The sequence below is a fragment of the Tamandua tetradactyla genome, chromosome 2, assembly GCF_023851605.1.
Source record: "Tamandua tetradactyla isolate mTamTet1 chromosome 2, mTamTet1.pri, whole genome shotgun sequence".
NCBI classification, from domain to species: domain Eukaryota; kingdom Metazoa; phylum Chordata; class Mammalia; order Pilosa; family Myrmecophagidae; genus Tamandua; species Tamandua tetradactyla.
In genome coordinates this window covers 161,009,270-161,031,631 of record NC_135328.1, presented here as the reverse complement: position 1 = coordinate 161,031,631, position 22,362 = coordinate 161,009,270, and the positions used below count along the sequence as shown (strand labels likewise).

Sequence of the window (22,362 nt, the reverse complement as noted above, 5' to 3'; positions counted from 1 at the left end):
CTTGCCTCTAACCTAGAAAGATTATTCTTTGATATCCGACAGAGATTAGTTTGACTTGTGATAATAAACTCACAAAGGTTTCCTGCTCAAGCTTCCAAATGCAGCCTCACCTGTCTATCTGGCCACATTCAAAACATTCATTCAAATTTTTTGTTCTTTTGAGTTTCAGCCTCCCAGGTACTGAGGCTGGACATGAGCAGAGAGAGACCATCTCTCACAGCAACTTAAGGACAGTCATAAAAAAGTATACCCCCTTTACTTCACTCTTTCTCCCACCTCAAACACACACACACGTACACAAATCCTGACCTGACCCCCTTGAGAATCTCTCTTCCATTTACTAGGACTCTAGGGTAAGACTTAGGCTACCTCCCTCCCTTTGCCAAACATAGATTCCACCCAACTCTCCATTTTTACCAGGCAACTCTTCAGCTCATGGGAGAATTTTGCAACCTTGGAATCAGGAGTCCCAGCTTCATGTACTAGCTTTGACATCAACTGATTTTGTGATTTTCTCTGAGTCTAATTAGTTTCCATGGTGTTTTCACCACCATGCCGAGTGTCTGCCCCCATCCAGTATCTGCTCCCCCCCCCTAAAAAGAGCCCAATCAATGAATAAGGCCACAGAAGGGATAGGAGAAAGGTAATAGCATTTGTGATTCCTTACTTTATGCAAAACATCACGTTAGAAATTAAAGTATACTTATCCACCCACCATCCCTACAAGACAATATTGCTCTGGTTTTACAAATAAGAAAGATAAGAATTAACAAAATTAAGAAGCCTGCTCAGGGCTGCAGGCTAGTTAAGAGAAGAGACTGGTTTCAAACCCGGTTCTCTCATTCCCCGGAAGTCAGATTATCAACACTAAATTGAGCACTGTCTGCTAAAGAAAAACAAAAGGATTTTTTATAAACAAGAAATAAAACTCATCCTCATCTTTCCTTCATTCATTATTCAGAAGATGGGATACCTTTCTTGGATTACTTTTCCTATGAACAGCTCTCTTCAGGAGGTGAAAATTGGTAAATCACACACTGGGACTTACCAGAAATCTGTAAGAGCCAGAAATACAGTACCAGAGGAAGATAAGGAAAAGGGGGAGGGAACGCTAGGCAATGTAAGGTTCTTAGAATGTCAGAGTATCCCTAACCTAAATCATCTGACTTACAATAAAAAAAACTTAGGACAAGAGTGATCATAGAACTTGTCTGAAATCACACCTTTCATAAATGGAGAAAGGATCTAGAACCCAAGTCTTCCACAGTATCATCCAAATTTAATAAGCATCCTCTATTCAGAAAGAAGACCATTAATTTTGTACCCATTTAAAAGCCACACTGAGCTGGGCTAAAGGTGGAATGGGCACCAAAAAATGTTCTAATGGAAACTCCTAGCTGAACATACAAAGAAGCAGGTCTCTAAGGAACAGTATAAGGATTGTCTGAAGGGATCTATGCTTGTGAGATTATAAAAATCATAATATATGAATAAATGAACATATGGAAGAAATCAGCAAAGCCTTCTCCTTCTTCCCATATGTAAACTCGGCCTTTGCCTAAAGTCATTAAATAAACACAGATGCAGCCAAACCAGGCACCAGATGGCAAACAAGATTTGAAATGAAAGGTAAAGAAAGCATTCGGTGTTTATTCAAAAATGGGAAAAAAAGCCGTGACCCGAATGCTGTGGTTTCCCCAGAATGGCCACCTGGGGTCACCAAGCTCCAAACTTAGAGTCAAAAGTGACCAAGCACACATGTACACACTCACAAAACCCTGCAGTAATCATAATTGAGGAGCTATAGGAAAACCACTACCATCTTCTGGGAATGTAATGCAAAGTGAGAAGAAGTTCTGGGAAATTAAAGAAATGGTTAAGTCAATGCACAAGAACAAGAAAGGGAAAGGAGGGCCATTGGCGGCTCAGCAGGTAAGAATGCTTGCCTGCCATGCCCGAGGACCCGGGTTCGATTCCCGGTGCCTGCCCATGTAAAAATGAAAAAAAGAAAGGGAAAGGAAAGTGGAACAAACCAGCTTTTGCTGAGTACTTACCATGTGCCAGGAGCTTTACCTCCTTTGTCTCATTTAATCCTTTACAACTCCCCATTGGGTAATGGCTCAATTTTACACAAGTTTAAATGGACTGAGAGAGATATTATGTCCCAAAGTCACACCACATGAATTCCAACCTAGCTATTTCCAGTTTCTTATCCAAGGTTCCCAGCTCTGCAGCTATAGCTCTGATTTCCAACCTTCTCTCTTTGTCAGTCCGCGTGGTATTTGATGCAAAAAAGCATGGGCAGTGCAAGATTCAGTTCATCCCATAATCCCTAAGCATTCACCGTGTACCAAGCCTCTGGGAATACCCGTGAATTATATATATATGTTCCAGATAAAAAGGAGAAGTTGTATGCCACTCTTTCCTCCATTCCTACCTTACCAGGCCTAACTAAGAGGATGACATGGCTCAGGTACTGCCTTGAGGACAGACTGGAGCAGCCACAGAACAGGGGACAGAATTCCTGAGGAACTTGACAGCACTTTTATTTCACAAAAGATGCCCTTGCAGTCCCCTCATTCATCTCTTAAATTGCACATTTGGTGTGAGTATGGTTAATGAAAATGCCCAAAGTCTTACCTTTTGAGTCCCTGCTTGTCAGTGTCTATGTTTGGGATAGGAAATTCCAGTCATTCTTCAATTTCAACTAAAAACCTGAATGACTATAAAAATACGCCCTCCCTGCTTCCCCCCATCCTCCTTGATTCAACCAAACCATTCATTTCCTTGCAAGTGGAATGGTAGGGTAGAACATGCTTTCAAGCTAGGCAGACCTGTCTCCTCCCTCCACCACTAGCTAAAACTTGCTATTTTGGGCAAACCACCTTTCTCCTTTGAGTTTCACTTTCCCTTATCTCTAAAATTTCTATCTTGAAGGACTGTTATAAGAATTAAATGGCAGAGTGGGTGGTAGAACACTACATTTTTTCACTTTCCTCCTATCCAGAATAAAACATGTTATCTCACCTTCTCTTTTTCCACATGGCCAATAACCATTTTCTTATTTTCCATTGTTCTTCCCCTACCACACCTCACTTCAGGTTGAATCCAGCTTTCTGTTACTTACTTATGCCTCCTTAGAGGTCACTGAATATTATAAGATAAAATCATAAAGCCACGAGGCAGGCTTCTATCATTATATATTACTTGTCACCAATCAGTATCTCTTAATCTCTGATTTCTAGCTGGGTTTGGCCAATGGAAGGCACTAGCAGATACCTGGAAGGTAGAATGAGGGTGAGGTAAAGGTATTTAATACCCTAGCCCTCTTTGCTACGTGGCCACAAGTTCGCTGCCTCCCTCCACCATCCATCTACTGTGGACCACAATTCCTGTAGGTGGCCTTCTCCCTAAACTGTCGTGTGATGGGAGCCATGCCTCCTCTTTGACTCCTTTTTGCCAAGAAATGGCAATGCCTTTCCACTGTTGCTAATCATGGAGCGTGCATTTCTTGTCCTAAACCTGATTTTTAAATTGACCCTTTAGTAAGCTTACTTCCGTTACCCAATATGAGTATCCATGTACTTCCTGATAGAAACCTGACTAAAACATTATGTGAACTCAGCTTCCATTATCCACAGTGACTATTTCAGACCTTCTCAAACTTCTAATTCCCATCCCTGTCTTCCCTTTCATGTTCAGACACATGACCTCCTATCTGTTCTTAGCCACCTCTTACTTCAAAGAGAAAATAAAAGCCATTAGAAAGACACCTGCTGTCAAATCTTCAAGCTTTCTAATATCTGGTTTCTATTGTAATTGGCTCATACCTACTGACAAGAACCAATTATGCACATCTCTGCCCAGCTCCCTGTTCAGAAACATCACATTAGTAGTTTGTATTGACGATGATGGAAGTATTTACACCACAGAAATTGGTAAGAACAACAAATGAAGGCTTTTTTTTTTTTTTTACCGCTACTTATATTCAGGAAAAAAACACTTTTTCTTCTTCACATTTGTTATGAAAGAAATGTCCCACCTATTATCAGAGGCTCCTTCATCTCCTACTTCCTCTGACAGCCTATTCAATCTGTTATCCTCTCTCCCTCCTATATTGCCTCCCTTCTATACTAACTCCTCATCAGCCTTTAAACATGCTCTGCATCTGTGCTGGCCAGGATAGCAGCACCTACTCAAATGTACTTGTTGAGCACTTGCAATGTGACTGAATTGAGATGTGCTATAAGTGTAAAAATGCACACCAGATTTCAAGGAGTTCATATGAATAAAAAAATGTAAGACATCTACTTAGAATTCCAGGAAAGATAGTGGAGTAGGGAGCTCCAGGACTCAGTCCTCCCACAAAACATCTGTTAGATGTTTAGACAGTAGGAACTGTCTTAAACAATTATTTTGAACTCCAGAGGACAGAAGAACATCCAGGGAAGAGCAGGAGGAAGAGACAGATAAATCATGGTAGAGAACTATAAATTGCTCTCTCCCATGGAAGGCTGCCATGAGGTCTAGTCCCTAGCTGGCTGCTGATAACAGAAAGGGATGTAAAAATCCTCTTCCCCTGGAGAGCTGTGCAATAGTGGCTCAGTGACAGAATTCTTGTCTGCCATGCCAGAGACCTGGGTTTGATTCCCAGAGTCTGTCCATGCCCAAAAAATAAAAAATAAAAACCTCTTCCTCAGGAATAGTGGTGGGCACCGCCAATTGCTGATCACAGCTTCTGATTGGTGAATTTGAACTGCTAGGCCCTAGATATGAAGGCTGTTATTTCAGTCCCATCCCAACAAAGGCGGTGCCAATCATTGTTTCAACCCTCGCTGGACAGAGGCAGATTTAAAGACTCAGTGTTTCATCAGGGCTTGAGCAGACAGTTACCTGAAGGGCTGCTTTTGTTGGGCAAGCCAGGAAAGCTCAGCTTTAGGAAGTAATCAGTGAAACTTTTGCCACCTTTCCTGATCCCCTCCCCAGGGCACTTTGGAGCCACTATGCACCCCCTTCATGAGTCCCTAGCCCTGTTGTAACTGGGAAAGACTGACTTAGGAAAGTCCTCTCCAGGGTGACACCCCCCACCCCTCATAATTTGTACCCCAGGCAAAAGTAGCACGAGACAATGAAAGGAGGGTAAAAAACCATAGAGGTGGACATGAGACAAAGGCCTGTCAGCATCAAATACCCTGGAGAGGAAGATATGTCCCCTGGGAAACAGAGGGGACAAGAAAACTCCCATAAGCAGGGAAATTCCAAAACAACTAACAAGCAAAAGCCTAGAATAAAAGAGGCCATGAAAGGGAAAGTCTTGCCTAGTGCATTTGCCTTGGGCAGACCCTTCTGATAGGAGGGCTAAAGCTCAAGAAAAGCTGTCTTATCACCAGCTGGTTTACAAAGAAACAGTCATCCCAGGGAATAAATTCCAGAGCTGCCTTTTTAAAATGTTAAAATGTACAGTGTGCAGCAAAAGAGTATAAGACAAAGAAACCGGAAGTATTGACCCATCCAAAGGAAGAGGATAAAAATTCAGAACACACCAGTGAAAGAGAAGAGAATGTAGACACATGGAGCAAAGCCTTTTTAAAAATTATTTCTTTAAAATGCTCAAGGAGGTGAAGGAAAATACAGAGAAAAAACTAAAGGATATGAGATAACTGAAAAATATGAAGGTCTAAATAAAAAGATGGAATTTTTTTTTTAAAGAACTAGTAGAGTTGAAACCCACTATGACTGAAAAGAAAAGTGCCCAGAATGGTTTTGTTTTTTCTTTTATTTTTACTTTTTTTTTTTTTTTTTTTGCATGGGCAGGCACCAGGAATTGAACCCAGGTCTCCGGCATGGCAGGTGAGAACTCTGTCACTGTACCACCATTGCCGCCCACCCCCAGAATGGTTTTAAGGGCAAATTGACACTGGCAGAAGAAAGAATCAGTGAAATGAGTGAGACTGAGGAGCAGAAATATACTATATTAATATCGGTTGAAATAGACTTTAAGTCAAAATTATGAGGGACAAAGATTGTCATTTTATAATTATAATGGGACAGTTTAACAGGAAGATGTAACAATTATATATGTACCTAACAGCAGAACTCCAAAATATGCAAGGCAAACTCTGACAGATTTGAAGGGAGAAACTGGTAGTTCTACCTTCATAATAGGAGACTTTAACTTACCTCTCTCAATAATAGATAGAGCATCTAGTCAGAAGATCAGTAAGGAAGAACAGGACTTGAATGATGCACTGAACCAACTAGATCTAACAAACATATATAGATCACTGCATTCAACAAAAACAGAAAACACATTCTTCTCGAGTGCATATGGATCATTCTCCAGGATAGACCATATGTTAGTCACAAAACAAGTCTCAATAAATTCGAAAATACTGAATTCATACGATGTATATTGTCTAACAACAATGGAATGAAGTTAGAACTCAACAACAGAGGGAGAAATGAAAAATTCACTTACATGTGGAAATGAAACAACATAATCTTAAAAAACTAATGGGTTAAGGTGGTGCAATGGTGGCTCAAGGCAGAATTCTTGCCTGCCATGCTGGAGATCTGGGTTCAATTCCCGGAGCCTGCCCTTGTAAAAAACAGAAAAACAAACGAACAAACGATGGGTTAAAGAAGAAATAGCAAAAGAAATTAGGAAATTTGTTGAGAGAATCAACAAAAACAAAATTGTTTCTTTGAAAAGATCAATAAAATCAGCAAACCTTTAGCTAGACTGTCAAAAAAATAAAAACAGAAATAAAGAAAATAACAAATGAAAAGGGGGACATTACTGTCAACCCCATTGAAATAAAAAGGACTATAAGAGGATACTGTGAATATCTGTATGCCAATAATTTAGGTAACCTAAATGAAATAAATGGACAAACTCTTAGAAACACGCAGATTACCTGTATTGACTCAAGAAATAGAAGATCTGAACAAACCAGTTACTAATAAAAAAAATTGAATCAGTCATCAAAATCCTCCCCAAAAAGAAAAGCCCTTGGCTTCACAAGGAAATTCTACCAAACATTCTAAGAAGATGTAACTCCAGCTCTACTCAAATTATCCCACAAAATTGAATAGGAGGGAACACTCCCTTACTCATTCTATGAAGCCAATGTCACCCTCATACCAATGCCGGATAAAGATACCACAAGAAAAGAAAACTATAGACCAATATCTCTTATGAATATAGATGTAAAAATCCTAAATGAAATACTAGCAAACTCAACCCAACAGCATATAAAAAAAAAGAGTACACAACATGATCAAGTGAAATTTAACCCAGGTGTACAAGGTTGACTCAATATAAGAAAATCAATTAATTAATATACCACAATTTACAGAATGAAGAGGAAAAAAAATACATGATCATCTCAGAAAAGAGACATGTGACAAAATATAGCATTCTTTCTTAATAAAAACAGAACACTAGGAATAGAAAGGAACTTCTTCAACATGATAAAGGTCATATATATTAAGCCCGCAGCTAACATCCTACTTTGTGGTGAAAAGACCGAATATTTTTCCTCTGAGATCAGGAACAAGGCAAGGATGCCCACTGTCACCACTGTTATTCAACATTGTACTGGAAGTTCTTGCCAGAGCAATTAGGCAAGAAAAAAAAAGGCATCCAAATTGGAAAGAAGTAAAATTTGCTGTATTTGGAAATGATGTGAGCCTAAATACAGAAAAGTCATGAAAAATCCACAACAAAGTTCCTAGAGCTAATAAAATAAAGCAAAGTGGCAGAGTACAAGATCAGCACCCCCAAATCAGTGGTTTTTCTGTACACAAGCAGTAAACAATTGGAAGAAGAAATCAAGAAAAAAATCCATTCACAATAGCAACTAAAATAATCAAATATCTGGGAATAAGTCTAACCAAGGATGTAAAGGACTTGTACACAGAAAACTACAAAACATTGCTAAAATAAATTAAAGAAGACCTCAATAAATGGAAGGAAATTCCATATTCCTGAATTGGAAGACTAAATATCATTAAGATGTCAGTACTAACCAAAGCAATTTATAGATTCAATGCAATCCCAATCAAAATTCTAAGGACTTTCTTTGCAGAAATAGAATAGCCAGTTATCTAATTTATATGTAAGGGCAAGGGTCTCCATATAGCTAAAGTCATCTTACAAAAGAAGAATGAAGTTGGAGGACTCATACTTCTTGATCTTAAACTTATTTTAAACCCATAGTAGTCAATACAGCATGGTACTTGCACAAGGACGAATATATAGATCAATGGAATAAAATTGAGAGCTCAGAAATCAACCCTCACATTTATGGCCAGCTGATTTTTGACGAAGACCTCTCAATTAAGAAAGAATAGTATCTTCAACAAATGGTGCTGGGACAACTGGATCTCCATTTGCAAAGAACGAAAGACCCCTACCTTATACCGTATATAAAATTCAGTTCAAAATGTATCAAAAACCTTAATATAAAAGCTAGAGCTATCAAACTCCTAGATGAAAAAGTAGGGAAGAATTTCAGGACCTTGTGTTAAGCAATGGTTTCTTAGACTTTACATTCAAAGTACAGTAAAAAAAAAAATAAGTATAATTTGGACCTCATCAAAATTTAAAATTTTTGCTCCCCAAGGGACTTTACCATGAAAGTAAAATGACAGTCTACACAATGGGAGAAAATATTTGGAAATCACATATAAAAGTTAAATATCAAGAATCTATTAAAATATCCTTCAACTTAACTAAAAAAGACAAACAGCCCAATTAAAAAATGGGCTAAAGATTTGAACAGACATCTCTCAAAAAAAGATATACAAATGGCAAGAAAGCACCTGAAAAGATGCTCAACAGGGAAATACAAATCAAAACTGCAATAAGATACCATTTCATCTGCATTAGAATGGTTGCTATTTAAAAAAAAATAGGAAACAAGTATCAGAGAGGATACAGAGAAATATGAACACTCATTCATTGCTCGTGGCAATGTAAAGTGGTTCAGCCATTGGGGAAGACAGTTTGGCGGTTCCACAGAAAGGTAAGTATAGAACTGCTATATGATTCAGCAATCCCACCTGCTAGGTATATAACCCACAAAATTGAAAGCAGGCACTCATACAGACATTTGCACACCAATGTTCATGGAGACAGTATTCATAATTGCCAAAAGGTAGATGCAACCCAAGAGAGTCCATCAGCTGAAGAATGAATAAACAAAATGTGGCATATACATGCAATGGAATTTAATTCAGCTGTAAAAAGGAACTAAATCCTGATATACGACAACATGGATGAACCTTGAAGGCATGATGTTGAATGAAATAAGCCAGACACAAAAGGACAAAGTTGTGTGATTTCATTGATTTGAAACAATTAGAATATCCAAACTCATAGAGTCAGAATCTGAAGTATGGGTTACCAGGGGGCGAGGTGGGGAGATAGAGAGTGGGAAGTCTAGGCTTAAAAGGTACAGAGTTCCCTGTTTGTAATGATGGATGGTGGTGATGGTAGTGCAGCATTGTGAATGCACTGAAATATATATCTGAATGTGACTAGAAGAGGAAATGTTAGATTGTATATATGGTAAGAGAATAAAAATTTTTAGCAATCCATGGAACTGCACTACACGAACAGTGAATCCTAAGTTAAACCATGGACTTTAATGTAAAATTATAAAAATGTGTATCATTGTTTGCACAGTGGGTCAGTGGTAGAATGCTCGCCTTCCATATGGGACACTTGGGTTTGATTCCTGGACCATGCACCCCCCCCCCCAAAAAAAAGTATCACCAATTATAACAAATATTACTAATGCAAGGTATATGGGAAATCTGCATGATCTGTAAATGCACATCTTTTCTAATTAAATAAATTCAAAAAATGATTTCTTGTCACTGTTTTTGTATTGATGACTATTAAAATGATAATATTTGGAGTATAATGGATTAAATAAAATATTTTAAAATCAAACTTTGGTTTCTTTTTATGTATTTAAAGTGACTACCAGAAATTAAAAATTACCTATGTGACTCACAGTATTTCTTTTGAACAAGGCTGTTAGAAACTCTCACATCTTAAAAGTAAAACCTCTTATTCTACTCTCTCTGCCCCTTCAGTTATTCCTTCTCGCAATCAAGTGTTTAAAAAGGTGTCTATCCTCACTATTGTGGTTTTCTCACTGTCTCCCTGTTCCTTAGTGCAGACTGACCTGCCTTCCTCCCCCACAGTTCCACAAAACCGTGCTAGCCTACGTCACTAACGGTAACCTGGGCCATTGCTGATCACAAACGGCTTTTCAGCCCTTACCCTTCCTTACCTTTGGCAGAATTTGCGATGTGGAGCCTTCCTCTCACTGAAATACCCTTCCATTTACATCATATTTTCTTGATTTTCCTCCCACTGCACTGAATGCTTTACAGATTCCTTTTCCAGCTCCTCTGCCCCTCTACCAAACATATATATTGGGCTTCTACAGACTTCTATCACAACAACTTCCAGGGATTCACTTAGTATTTATAGGCCACAGCTCTAATAACTATCTCTGTAACATCTCCACTAAGAGGTCTCACAGGCATCTTAATTTAGACATATCAAAACCTGAACTCATCTGCACCCTTGCCTGGACATCTGGCACTATCCTAGTACATGGCACTATAAATGGCATTACCGCATATGCAGTCATTCCTGCCAGAATCTCAAGACTATTTGGAACCCCATCCTCTCTTTCACCTCTACATCAGTCTCTCACAATCTTTATAAACTACATCTTATGTCACTTGAATTCTTTCTCTTTGCTTTAATTTCACAGTCACCATCCTACTGCAAGCCACCATCACATCTCACCTAGAGATGAAAGTAGAGCCAGAAGGGTATATGGGTTGAAGGAAAAGGAAGTAATTGAGGTTCTAGAAATTGCCATGAGATGGAGGAAGGCATTTGGAGGGAGTAGTAGAATAAGTGAGAGAATTGGACTAATGGGAGATTGAGGTCAGAAAGTGGCTGTTTAGAATATTGGAATGTACATAAATATAGCAGTCTCAGAGGATGATAAGTTTCAGAGTGTGGCTGTGGGAACCCATAAAATGGAGATGAGGGTTCCGGGAGTTGGAAAAAGTTTGAAACCATAAGATTGGAGCATTGGGCTGGTCTTATGAACAAATGTTGAAGTTTTCTATGGTAACAACAAATCTCCAGGTAGGGAGGGAGATTGTAATCCAGAGGCCTTACCCTCATTTAATATAAGGAAGTATAGAAGAGGCTCACAGGTAACAGCAGTGAGATGCAGGGGGATGCATCTATGATTTTATCAGTATCATTGGGTGTTACAAATCTCAGAGGAGAAGGGATAATTTTCATGCAGATAATAATTGGGAATAATAATGGACAGCATGAGAAAATTAACATGCCATACCTTCCCTAACCCATCCACCCCACCAACCTGAAAAGCACATACACAACTGTGTGTGGCATCTCTTCCCTTTTATTAAAATCTCTGGGAAAATAAGTTTCTTTCAGTTGTGGGGTAATTAATAGCAATATCTTCACTTATTAAATATTTAGTCCATGCAATAGGCCATAAGTAGTCATTAAAATTCCCATTTTAAAATAAGGAAATTGAGATTCAGAATGTTAAATGGCAATGCTGCGGTTTGAATTATGGTCTGTGTATCACCAAAGGCTTTGTCTGTTTCACAGTGAATGGTTAAGAGTATAGATTCCAAAGTCATGTGTTTCCTCACCTTTCAGTTGGGAATATAAAATAGGTAAGGTGTTTTCCAGCCTCTCTGGAACATCAGGTAGTTCCATCTCCCTGCCCCATATTAGTGACAGCCCTTCCCATATGAAAATTTTAGAATGGCCATAGCCCAAAATACCCCTAAAGAGAGGTATGGAAAGATCAAAAGTGATGGTGGAGTTATACAGAGAAGATAGGATTTAACAAATGAGTATGAATGCTGACTCACTAAATTGATACCTCTTTTAGTCTCCAGTAGTTTAGAGCAGCTAGAAATAAAAACCTAGAGTTGTGGAATTGTAACCTAAGTCAAACTCTGAAATATGTTCTACAACTAGTTGTGGTGCTGTGCTTTGAAATTTATAGCTTTTTTGCATATATGTTATTTTTCATTTAAAAAAGGAAAAAAGGTCGTTGTGATGATAAAAAAATATTTAAGCCCTCTAGCCTCCTATATTCTGGAGCAGCTAGAAGGAAAAATCTGAGAAGATCATATGGTAGCCCATGACAAACTCTGGGACCTGTCCTGTAACTACATGTTGAAGAGTGCTTTGAAAATTATGTCTTTGCTTTGTATATAAGTTATACTATACAATAAAAAAAGTTAAAAATAAAAAAATAGGTAAGGTGTTGAATACAGTGCTTGGCTATAGTAAGCATTCAATAAATGTTGGCTACTTTATTGTTTGCATTGTTTTTGTCATTATTATTATAGCTTTTACAAGTTCACTGAAGTACTTTATGCTTTTTCAGACTAAAGTATCAGTGGGTTCATTTATTCAATGGAAGATGATTTTCAGTTTTGTAGTCCATAATCTTGTCTGATGCTTTTAAGTTAAAGTTTGATATTTTTGCTTAAAAAAAAAAACAAAAACAACACCTTGGAGGCAAGGCAAACTCACATGGAACATGGGTATGGGATGAGTATTTGCTTAACTATCCGTATTCGGGCCCAACCTCTTAGCGGTCAGTCCATATATTGGGACCCTACTTCAGAATATTGCAAGAGTGATAGGTGGCCTTACCTATTGTAGAACCATTCTCCTATACCATATTGACCCATGACTGGGAGTGAAACTGTACATTGCTGAGGAAAGTATTCCCTGTGGAGTGGGACTAGTAAAAGTCTAAGAAACTATACGACTGGGAGTAAGGAGTAACTGGTTCACTTGTCAACTGAGAGTTAATCAAAATAAGACTTTTGCATAGAACCAACAGATTGCAGAGCTGGCAAAGATGTTAGAGATAATTTAATCCAACCCCCTCATTCTACTCATAAGGAAAGTGAGTCCCAGGGAGGGAAATGGTCTTGCTCAGGGTCATACAGCTGGCAATAATTTTATTTCAAAAATTAACATGAAAGATCTTTCTATACATCCATGAATCCACCTTCCTGCCTTTTTAAGGACAAGGTAATGAGCATAAATGAATTTGTCTTTGATAGTGGAGAAAGCTTTTACATTTATAGGGCCCAGTATCATCAGAGGAAGATAAATTGTCATGAACTAAAACTGGAGATCTGCCTATTGGCTGTGAGCTCATCAAGGAATTGGCCTTATCTTATTCAGTGTGTTAAAGGAAGTTTCAGATCGTAGCTAAGTCAGTTACTAGGATTGGCAAGTCACTTAACTTCTCGGAACCATTGTAAATTTAGATAATGAGACCTTCTTCACAAAATGTTTGTAAAGAACAAATAAGACGAGATATATACCCACTAGTTCTCATAAAATAGTCATCCAGTAAGTTTATGCTTTCAGCTAACATTTACTTATGTCCTTCTAAAAGTTAGGGATACATTGATGAGTAAGACAGCCAAGGATCCTGCTCTCATGCAGATGCATCAGAAGGATGCAAATAAATTAACACTATAATTTCAGATGAAGCCAAATGCTATGAATTGTTATGAAGACAAGAAAATGAGATGATGTGATAAAGCATGCCTGGAACAACTAGACTGCTTCAGCAAAGTGTGGCCAAAGAGGGCTTCTAGGAGATTATAGTTCATACCTAAATGGTATGAAGAGGACAGACAAAGACCCAGAGAAAAACATACTTGAGAAAGGCAAGAAATTCCTGGCCAGGAGCAATCTGGAATGTTCAATTAAAAGCAAGACAGTGTTTTGAGTATGGTAAACCCATTGAGAAGAGTCTGAGATGAGGTTGGAAACATAGGCACAAGTTCCATCTTGAAGTTATCTGCAATTTGGATTTAATTCAAAAGGCAGTGGTAGTCCATTGAAGCTTTTAGGAGGTAAAGACATAATCTGATTTGCTTTATTCATTGAACCAGTTATTCACTCAACAAATATTTATAAAGTACCTATTTAGCCAGGCACAATTCTTAGTGCAGTGAATGAATCAAATTAAAACCCCCAGCTAACATGAAGCTTGCGTTCTAGTTAGATAAAAAATTTGTGAAGCTTATAGAGCATTTATCATGTGCTGGAACTGTTCTAAGTGAATTATATGAATTAATTCACTTGATCCTCACAATGTTCCCATAAGGGGCATCCTATTATTAATACCTCCTTACAGACAAGGAAAATCAGTCATAAACAAGTTGTCACACAGTTACTAAGTGGTAAAGTCAAACTTCAAATTTTGGTAATCTAGTTGCACAGCCTGTTATTTTCATCACTACATTATATTTTCTTTCTATCTGAAAAATCACCTTGACTGCTTTTAGGGGGACCAAACTAGAAGTCAGGAGATTAGTTAGGCGATATTAGTCAGAGAGTGATACTGGAGTTTTCAACAACGCTCAGATTGGACAGTGATATTTCCACTTTATAGATGAGGAAACTGAGGCGTAATTCACTCATCTGATAAGTAGCAGAGCTAGGATCCTACCCCAAGCCTATTAATTCTAAAAGCCAACATCTTTCTAATAGCATCTTCATTTTTGCAAAATTAGAGAGGCTTCACTGTCACCCTCTCTCTTTGTGATCAAGAGACATTTGAATGTACTTTAGAGTCAGGATTGGAGCACTGAACATCTAGAAATTTTATTTCCATTTCATTATCATTTTTATAATTGAAAATTAAATGAATTGTAAGTACAGGGACACATACACATTTTTTTCTTTTACAGTTTTTAAAATTGAGGTATAGACAAAGTGAAATACATGGCTCTTGTGTTCAGTTTGATAAATTTTGATAGATGTGTACAACCTTGTAATCCACACCCTAAATAAGATATTTATCTGGCATATTTAAAATTATATAGGATTTGATTCCCAGATTCTGCCCATGCCAAAACAAAAAAATTACAAAGGAGCCAGTCATCATATCATAATTAATAACGAAGGTCTTTCCATTATCATATTCATTCCCGTATCTCCACTGACATCATTGTGCATGGGGATTACACAAATACCAGGTACAGGTCAAAAGAAACAGAAAACAAAGTAAATAAAAGAACAAGTAGCCATTTCTTAATATTTGTGGAGGAACATCACATTGATATATTTTCTGTTTTTCTATGAAAGGGTCATGTGCCTCGGCCCACACATTAGCATGTGAACTTGTTGTTCCAGTAAAATGAGTCAGAGTTTCTCAAGAAGGCAGATTCATGTATTTCAGAGCTTTGTGTCAGCATCTCTTAAAAAAGGTGCAGTATCCTGTACTAGTATGCCTGTCTGCCTATCTGTCTCTCTCTCATGAATTCACACACCCAGTTTCACACAGATAATAAACAGCAGAAATGGGATTTAAACTCAAGCCTTTGGGACCCAAGGATCAGGCTTTTTGCATTATAGGGAAGATGATACTGTCCTATCTGAATCGAGGGCTAAGCAATGGCCTGGATTCAGAACTGGGGTTGAATTCTGATTTTACTACTCTTAACTTTATGACCTTGGGCCAATGACTTACACAATTCTGTGTTCAGTTTCTTTATTCATAAAATGGGAATAAATGGTGATATCTGTCTCATAAAGTCATTTTGAGGATTAAAAACTTTCTGTTCATAAAATGATTAGCACAGTGCATGACACCTGATAAATGTTGTCTTGAGCAAGTAGCATAACAGCATATTTGTATCAGCTGCTAAGTCAGTAGCCACCATGTTTGTTTTTTGGATCATATACACCATCATTAAAAACTTTTGAGCATGTGTCCTTACTCAGTAGATGGAAATGAATTTATAAGAAAGCATAGCAAGGTACCTGGGTGGTTCAGTGGTAAAATACTTGTCTTTCATGCAGGAGACCCGGTTCAATTCCCAGACATGCACCCCCCCAAAAAAAAGAAAGCATAGCTGTATTCTATTATGCTTATAGATTGTGTACAGTATAGAACATAAAATAATGCTGAAATAAAATATTTTTAACGTATTTATGTATCATGATGACTTATACTAGTATTTTGTAATATCTGAAGGTTTACTATAGATATATGGCGAGGTACCTTCTTAATGATTTTTGGCAATTTTTATATGATTTTGTGTGTGCCTGTGTATCCATTACCTGAGACAGTCTTTGTATCTGGCTGGGTCTTCACTGTTTTTTATCTTGTATTGTGAAAAGCTAGTACTGAATAAAAGTCTTATCATTTTCTCATTTACATGGGTCTCAATTATCCCCATTACCTTTAATCCACTGACTTGAATCTTTTACAACCCCTTTGCCCATTTTGTGAGGGGTAATTTAAATAAAATTAGATAAGGCCTGTAAATCCACTTACCTTGAATATGTAAATGACAACCTGTCAAATCCCTGGAAACTGGGGACAGAGAAGTGAGCACCATGCTGGCAACTTTTCAGGGACATAGAGTTCCCACTCTTCTCTCAAGAAACCTCGCACTTCTTACATGATTCATGTCTGTCTAATGTATGGACCACCTGACAGATCTGGTGACAGTAGTCATGTTTAATGCTGGTAAAGCTTAATTTCTTTACACTGAAAACCTTATACATGGCATTTCCAGTATTCTGGTCTGGAATCCCAGTGGACCACCTTGAGCACACTCTGGAGTGCATGGATGCCACCGTAGAAAGATTACCTTAGACAGTCGTGCATTGCTTCTGTCATATGAGGCATCATACCTTCCCTGCAGCAACTCAGCAAACATTGACCAAAGCACCTACTAAGTTCTAGGACATTGTTAGGCATTATATCAACAGTGACGTGGTTCTGCCTCCCAGGAGTTCACAGTAGGGCTCCAACCACACCAGGTCCTGACGTGGTCTCCCCTGTAGATCATGACTCTGCATACTGCAGAGCTTTCTGTGTCCTTTACTGCCTGTGTCTGGACCATCAGGCAGTCTTCCCAAGCTTTAAGGGTGTAGTTCCCTTTCCCCAATGTATCATATCTCCCCTGGACAAACTGCCCACCTCAGTTTGTCTGCCACTCACAGAATCTACAATTTCTCCTTGGCGTCCTGAAGGAGACTCTTCCTTGCTTTAACTTAATTTCTCTTGCTCACACGCCCTAGTATAGCTTAAAGCCCTTTGGTAGCTCCCAGGCCAAGCCATAACACATGAGAAGTGGGTGTTTCCCCTGACCACAATGCTGCTAAAAGAGAAGTGGCAAGCAGTGTGTGCTGACCAGTATTTCGGCCTTGACATGGCAGCCTCGGGTCAAGCCCTGTGAATGTGGTCTTTCATGGCCGCGGTACAGGGCCCCTCTTTTTCCCTACAGAAATCCTTTACTTGCTTTCAGAAGTGATGATCAAATGTGAACTTTCATGGCTTATTTATAGCTCTGCCTTATAAAGAGAAAGAAAAGAAGCGATTAAAATGCTATTTTACAAAATACTTTGTTTTTAAAAAGCTTCCATTGTGTGGGCAAGAAGGAAAAAGAAAAGTGACTGTATTCATTGTGCTGTCTAGACTCTCAAACAAAGAGGGTAGCGTGCTGCAAATTAAGATTGTCCAGCTCCTGCCTGCTGACAAAAAGTATGAATTTGGAGGCCAACTTCAAATAAACCCTTTTGAACAGAAATATATTGTGGGGTGACTATATTTAGCACGTCAGCATTTCCATAATAAATTCATATTGTTACGCTGTGGTAATTTCCAGATTTACTGCAGCCAGTTGGTTCACAAGGGTTCCATTTTATGTTAATTTTTTGGAGAAATTGAAAAACTCAGCAGTGCTGTTTCTGATGACAGCACTGGTGCTCTGGGCATTCTCTATGTTGTATCAAGAACCCATAATGAGCCCTACCTTCCAGGAGAGAAGAAAGTGAGTACTGGTTATCTTGACTGTCTGTATAAGCATAATTTTTTTTTTAAGACTTCAGTATATTTTTGTTTTCTTTAGAATTATAAACTGACTATATGCCACCATGGAGAATTTAGAAAACACAGAAAAAGTTAACAAAATAAAAAATTATCACTCATGCTCTTACCTGTTGACATTTTGATGTATTTTCACCTAATCTTTATTATGCATATATAGCTGATGTTTAGAACAAACACAGTTCTTGAGCTTGAATTTAAAAAAATCTTTATTTTTTACTCCCATGGCCACTTTCCATTTGTATAGTAGAGCTGGTTTTTCTCTATTCTGGTTAGAAAACCAGGCAGTTCCATTACTTTCTTTTATAAGAAACAGTCTCTTAGATAATACAGGTCTTGTGGTCCCTGTAAGTTATGAAACACAGGCAAAATTTTGGAACTATAATATCAAGGAATATATAATAACTATCACTTCTATATTCAACCAAAGGTAAGACCTCTCCACCTACCACAAGTGAGAAGTAGCCGTGATCAGGTTAGCTTTTTTCTTGTTCCTCTAGAGTAGTTAGAAGGCACAAGAGAAGAGAGGTCAAGTCTTTAGGAAAGATCTTATTTGATCAGCACTGTCATAAATGGGCTTCATGAGCTTTTAGGTTAATTAGAGTTCATAGTGATCTTTTGATATTATGAGATTCCATCATAGATTTTTTGGAGACCTTCCACCTCTAGAAACCCTCAGCTTATCATATTCCCTCTGCCTCCTTCGGTGTCTGTTTTAGGCAGGCGCTAAGATAACCCTTGACAGTCTCACATTGTGGGCCGCCTGGGGTCCACAGGACTCGAAGTGCTGGCAGATTCCAATGCATCTGACTTTTACTTCTTCCTGCAAGCTGCCAGCCAGCCTGCCTCTTCCAAGCAGGAGTCACACACAATTCACTGCATCCCAAAACCTCATCACATCAAGCTGTCTGAGACATACATCGAGCTCTCTGATGGTCTCAGTGAACGCTGTTCTCCCCTGAGAACAGTTTTGCCCTGCAAGGAGATTTGATATGCGATAAAACAACAGCTCTCTTCTGAAAAGTCATCTCTTTTTCCAAAAACTTCAATGTGGATGAAAGGTTTAAGAGTTGATTAATTGGTCCTCAACCACCTTTTATGCAAACTCTTCAGGGTGGTCTGTTTTCAGCTCACTTTGGTATCTCATATCTGTCATCTTTAGATCTCAGCCAAAACTTCCTTTTTAACATTCTGTCACGTGTTATTATCCTTAAATTCATTCATTCAGTAGACATTTCCTGAGCACATACACTATACCAGATGCCGAGTTTGGCAGCAGAAATAATTATAACAATTCCTGCCTTAAGGAGCTCACAGTCTAGTTGAGGAGACTGATGTGTTAAAAAATTACGGTGCCATATCATAAATGCTATGATAGATGGAAGCTCAGATTGCTGTGAGAGAAAATAACTCAGTCTAGCTGGGAGGCAGGCAGTGGGGATGATTCAGAAAAATCTTCTTAGAGGAGTTACTACCTGAGCTAAGTTTAACTTCTCAATCTGTAGTTTTTGTGAAATAAAACTTCTTTTTAAGCCTTTGAAATCTCTAGGGCTGTTTTTTTTTCCCCTCAATAATTTATTTTAAAAATAAGCCAAAGGTAACAGAAGAAAAGAAGAAAGAATCCACTGGCATCTGCCATTCATCCAAACATCTGTTGTGATGGGAAGGAAAATAACATTTATGGAGCAGCTTCTAGAATACCAGTTTCCTGGAACCCGCCCATGAAGTCTATTCCGCAACGCTGTCTGAAGTCTGGGGCTTAGGCACGAGCAGGAGGATATTCCCTGAGGGCAGTTTTCTAGATTCCATCAAAATGGTCAGCAGAAGGAGGCAGCGGCCACTCTCGAGGCAGAGCAGAGCACCATTACTGAAAGAAGAAGCAAGGACACAACACGAATGAATGAGAGGTTGGTGGTAGAGGCTGCTGAGACCATCCCCACAGGACATGCGGCTGGTTTTAAGGGAATTAGAACTTAGTCTATGAAGGATAATGTGCTGGCACACATGGGGGATGAGCTGAACTCTTAAAATATCCCCACTAAGTAGAACAGCAAGAAGATGTTTTTGACTCTTTGCCCCTTCACAAAATAGCCACGGACTGCCCTTTTTAGTTTTTGTCTCTTCTCCTTGATTTCCTTTTATTTTAATTTTTTAAAATCCCCTTCCTATTTAAGCTTGCCATCTGTTTCTGCTGTTGGTGTGCTTGCTGCTCTCAGCTTCTCTGACCTTCCAGTCAGTACTTTCAAATCCATTGAGGGCTAGCAAATCAGGTAACTGTCCAGGCCATCCTCAGGGAATGAGTTGATCGAGCAGCTCTCTAGTATGGAAATTTGCAAAAGTGATGAGCAGGTGAAAAACCTTCAAGTTTCCTAAATTTTGAGTAACTATTGAAAAGTTTATGCTCCTAGCATAATATTTATCACACTATATATATGTTGTTTTTTTTTTAACATGTGCAGGCACCAGGAATTGAATCCATGTCTCCAGCATGGCAGGCGTGAACTCTGCCAGTGAGCCACCACGGCCCACTCCCTATCACATTATATTTTGATCACAGTATATTGTCTCTTCCACACTCTTTTGAGCTCCATGATAAAGGGGCCCCTGCATTCTTTATCTCCATATTCCATATATATGGAGCTTCATGATAAAAGGGCCCATGCATTCTTCATCTCCATATTCCATATATATGGAGTCCTGTTTGCTTGGCAAACAGAAGGTGCTCAGTATGCTTTATGACTATCCTAGATGCAGAGACTCAGCAGTGAGCAAAGTCCCTGCCTTCATGTAACTCACATTCTGAATAGGGCAGGGAGTGGAGAGGGCAAATAGTGAATATGTAAGTTGGTTAATTCATGGTATGTCAGATGGTAACTAGTATCATCTGACATGATACTATATAAAATAAGAAGGCACAGTAAGATCACCAGGATGGTGGGGGATACTTTGATATGTTTGAAGATACCCAGCAACAATCAAATTCTGTGTAGTAGTCAACATTTTATCTTTTTTTTTCCTCCCCTGCTAGTATTTAAGTTGCTCCAGGGCAAAGAGTATGTCTTACACAAATTTGGGTCCCTAGCACAGTGTCTGGTACATAGTGAATAATTAATGTGTGGGATGAGAAGTTGTATATGCCATTCCAGAATGACTATCCTCAACAACAAGATTTCAATAGCTGTTCTAAGACAGGACTTACTCTGAGGAGCTTTCTCATGCTATTGCTTCCAGTCCTCCTTAGTCATATCCCTTGGGTCCAAAGTTTGGGTTCACTCCTTTCCTCTTAACCTTTTTATGGCTTTGACAGCCTTGAGAGGTTGCCCAAGGAAACCTAGCCCCTCTGTTAGATAAAGGGGCCAAGACAACCTATGGCTGATCTTGATGCTGTACACACCAGACCATTTCCATCCAGAAGCTGCGAAGTATGGTCTGCTCAATTGCCCTGTTGTTAAGACAAGAATGTCCTGGAGCCACATTCCAGAACTCAAGTCAATTAGATTCAGCCCAGAGATCTCATGTCTGTACTCACAACTTTAGAGACCGCTGGGAAAAGAACTGAATGTGCAATGAAGAGGTCTTAAATATTTTATCCTAAAGTCCAGGTATAATTTAGTTTCCATTCAGTTATTGTTATTTAAGCCTAAGTAGACAATGAGCTCAACGGCTGATTATGTCGGTGTCTTATGTCCTCAAGTCCTGGCGTGGAGGAGAAATAATTGCCTCCCACCCACCCTGCAGGCCATCGCAGAAGTGCTGGCCTTCTGAGTTGTTTATACCCTTGAGGCATCAATACACAACTATTTATTAAAGCCAGGCTATGTGGTCGTAGGGTTTCATTCTTTATTTTATTCTTTAAAAGTGTTCATTGGGTTTTAATGTTATTAACAGAGAAAATAGGTTGAAAAACTTATGGATCAACTGAGTGTCTTAAAGGAAAGTGGACACTAATTGGAATGTTCTTGCCTGTGACAAGCCTCCCTCTGGTTTTGGCTTTCCACCTCAGCTTTCTGTGTTCTGTTTTCCATTTAATAGGAGGCAATGGCAAGAATGAGCAAAGTTGGGAAAGTTGTGTTCCCCAGACATGAGGATAAAAGGTAAGTTGTTTTTATATGCATGGTGCTCAGGAATGAGAACATACAGACACATGCAACTGTAGAGCTGGAAGAAATCTTGGAGGTCACCTAATCCAGTTTTTTAATTTAACAGTTGGGAAAACTAAGTCCCAGAGAGATAAAGTCACCTGCTCAAGCTCACAGAGCTAGGCAGAACCAAAGCTGGGGGGTCAGATATAAACTTTTGAACTCGCAGACCAGTATTTGTTTCACTAGGTAATTAGCAGCAAAACATAAACCTTCCATTAAGGGACGCAGTAGCATCTGTCCATTCTTGCACA

General features: G+C 38.8%; 1 protein-coding gene across 3 annotated transcripts in view; it reads left to right on the top strand.

Annotated features, from left to right (window-relative positions):
- FGGY (FGGY carbohydrate kinase domain containing) overlaps nucleotides 1–22,362 on the top strand; it is a 515,661-nt gene that overhangs the window by 488,874 nt on the left and 4,425 nt on the right. For all 3 annotated transcript variants that reach the window (XM_077149482.1, XM_077149492.1, XM_077149484.1), the window contains one exon: nucleotides 22,002–22,063. In XM_077149482.1, coding sequence (XP_077005597.1) covers nucleotides 22,002–22,020 — 19 coding nt within the window. In that variant the 3' untranslated portion in view covers nucleotides 22,021–22,063. The remainder of the gene's footprint in view (nucleotides 1–22,001; nucleotides 22,064–22,362) is intronic.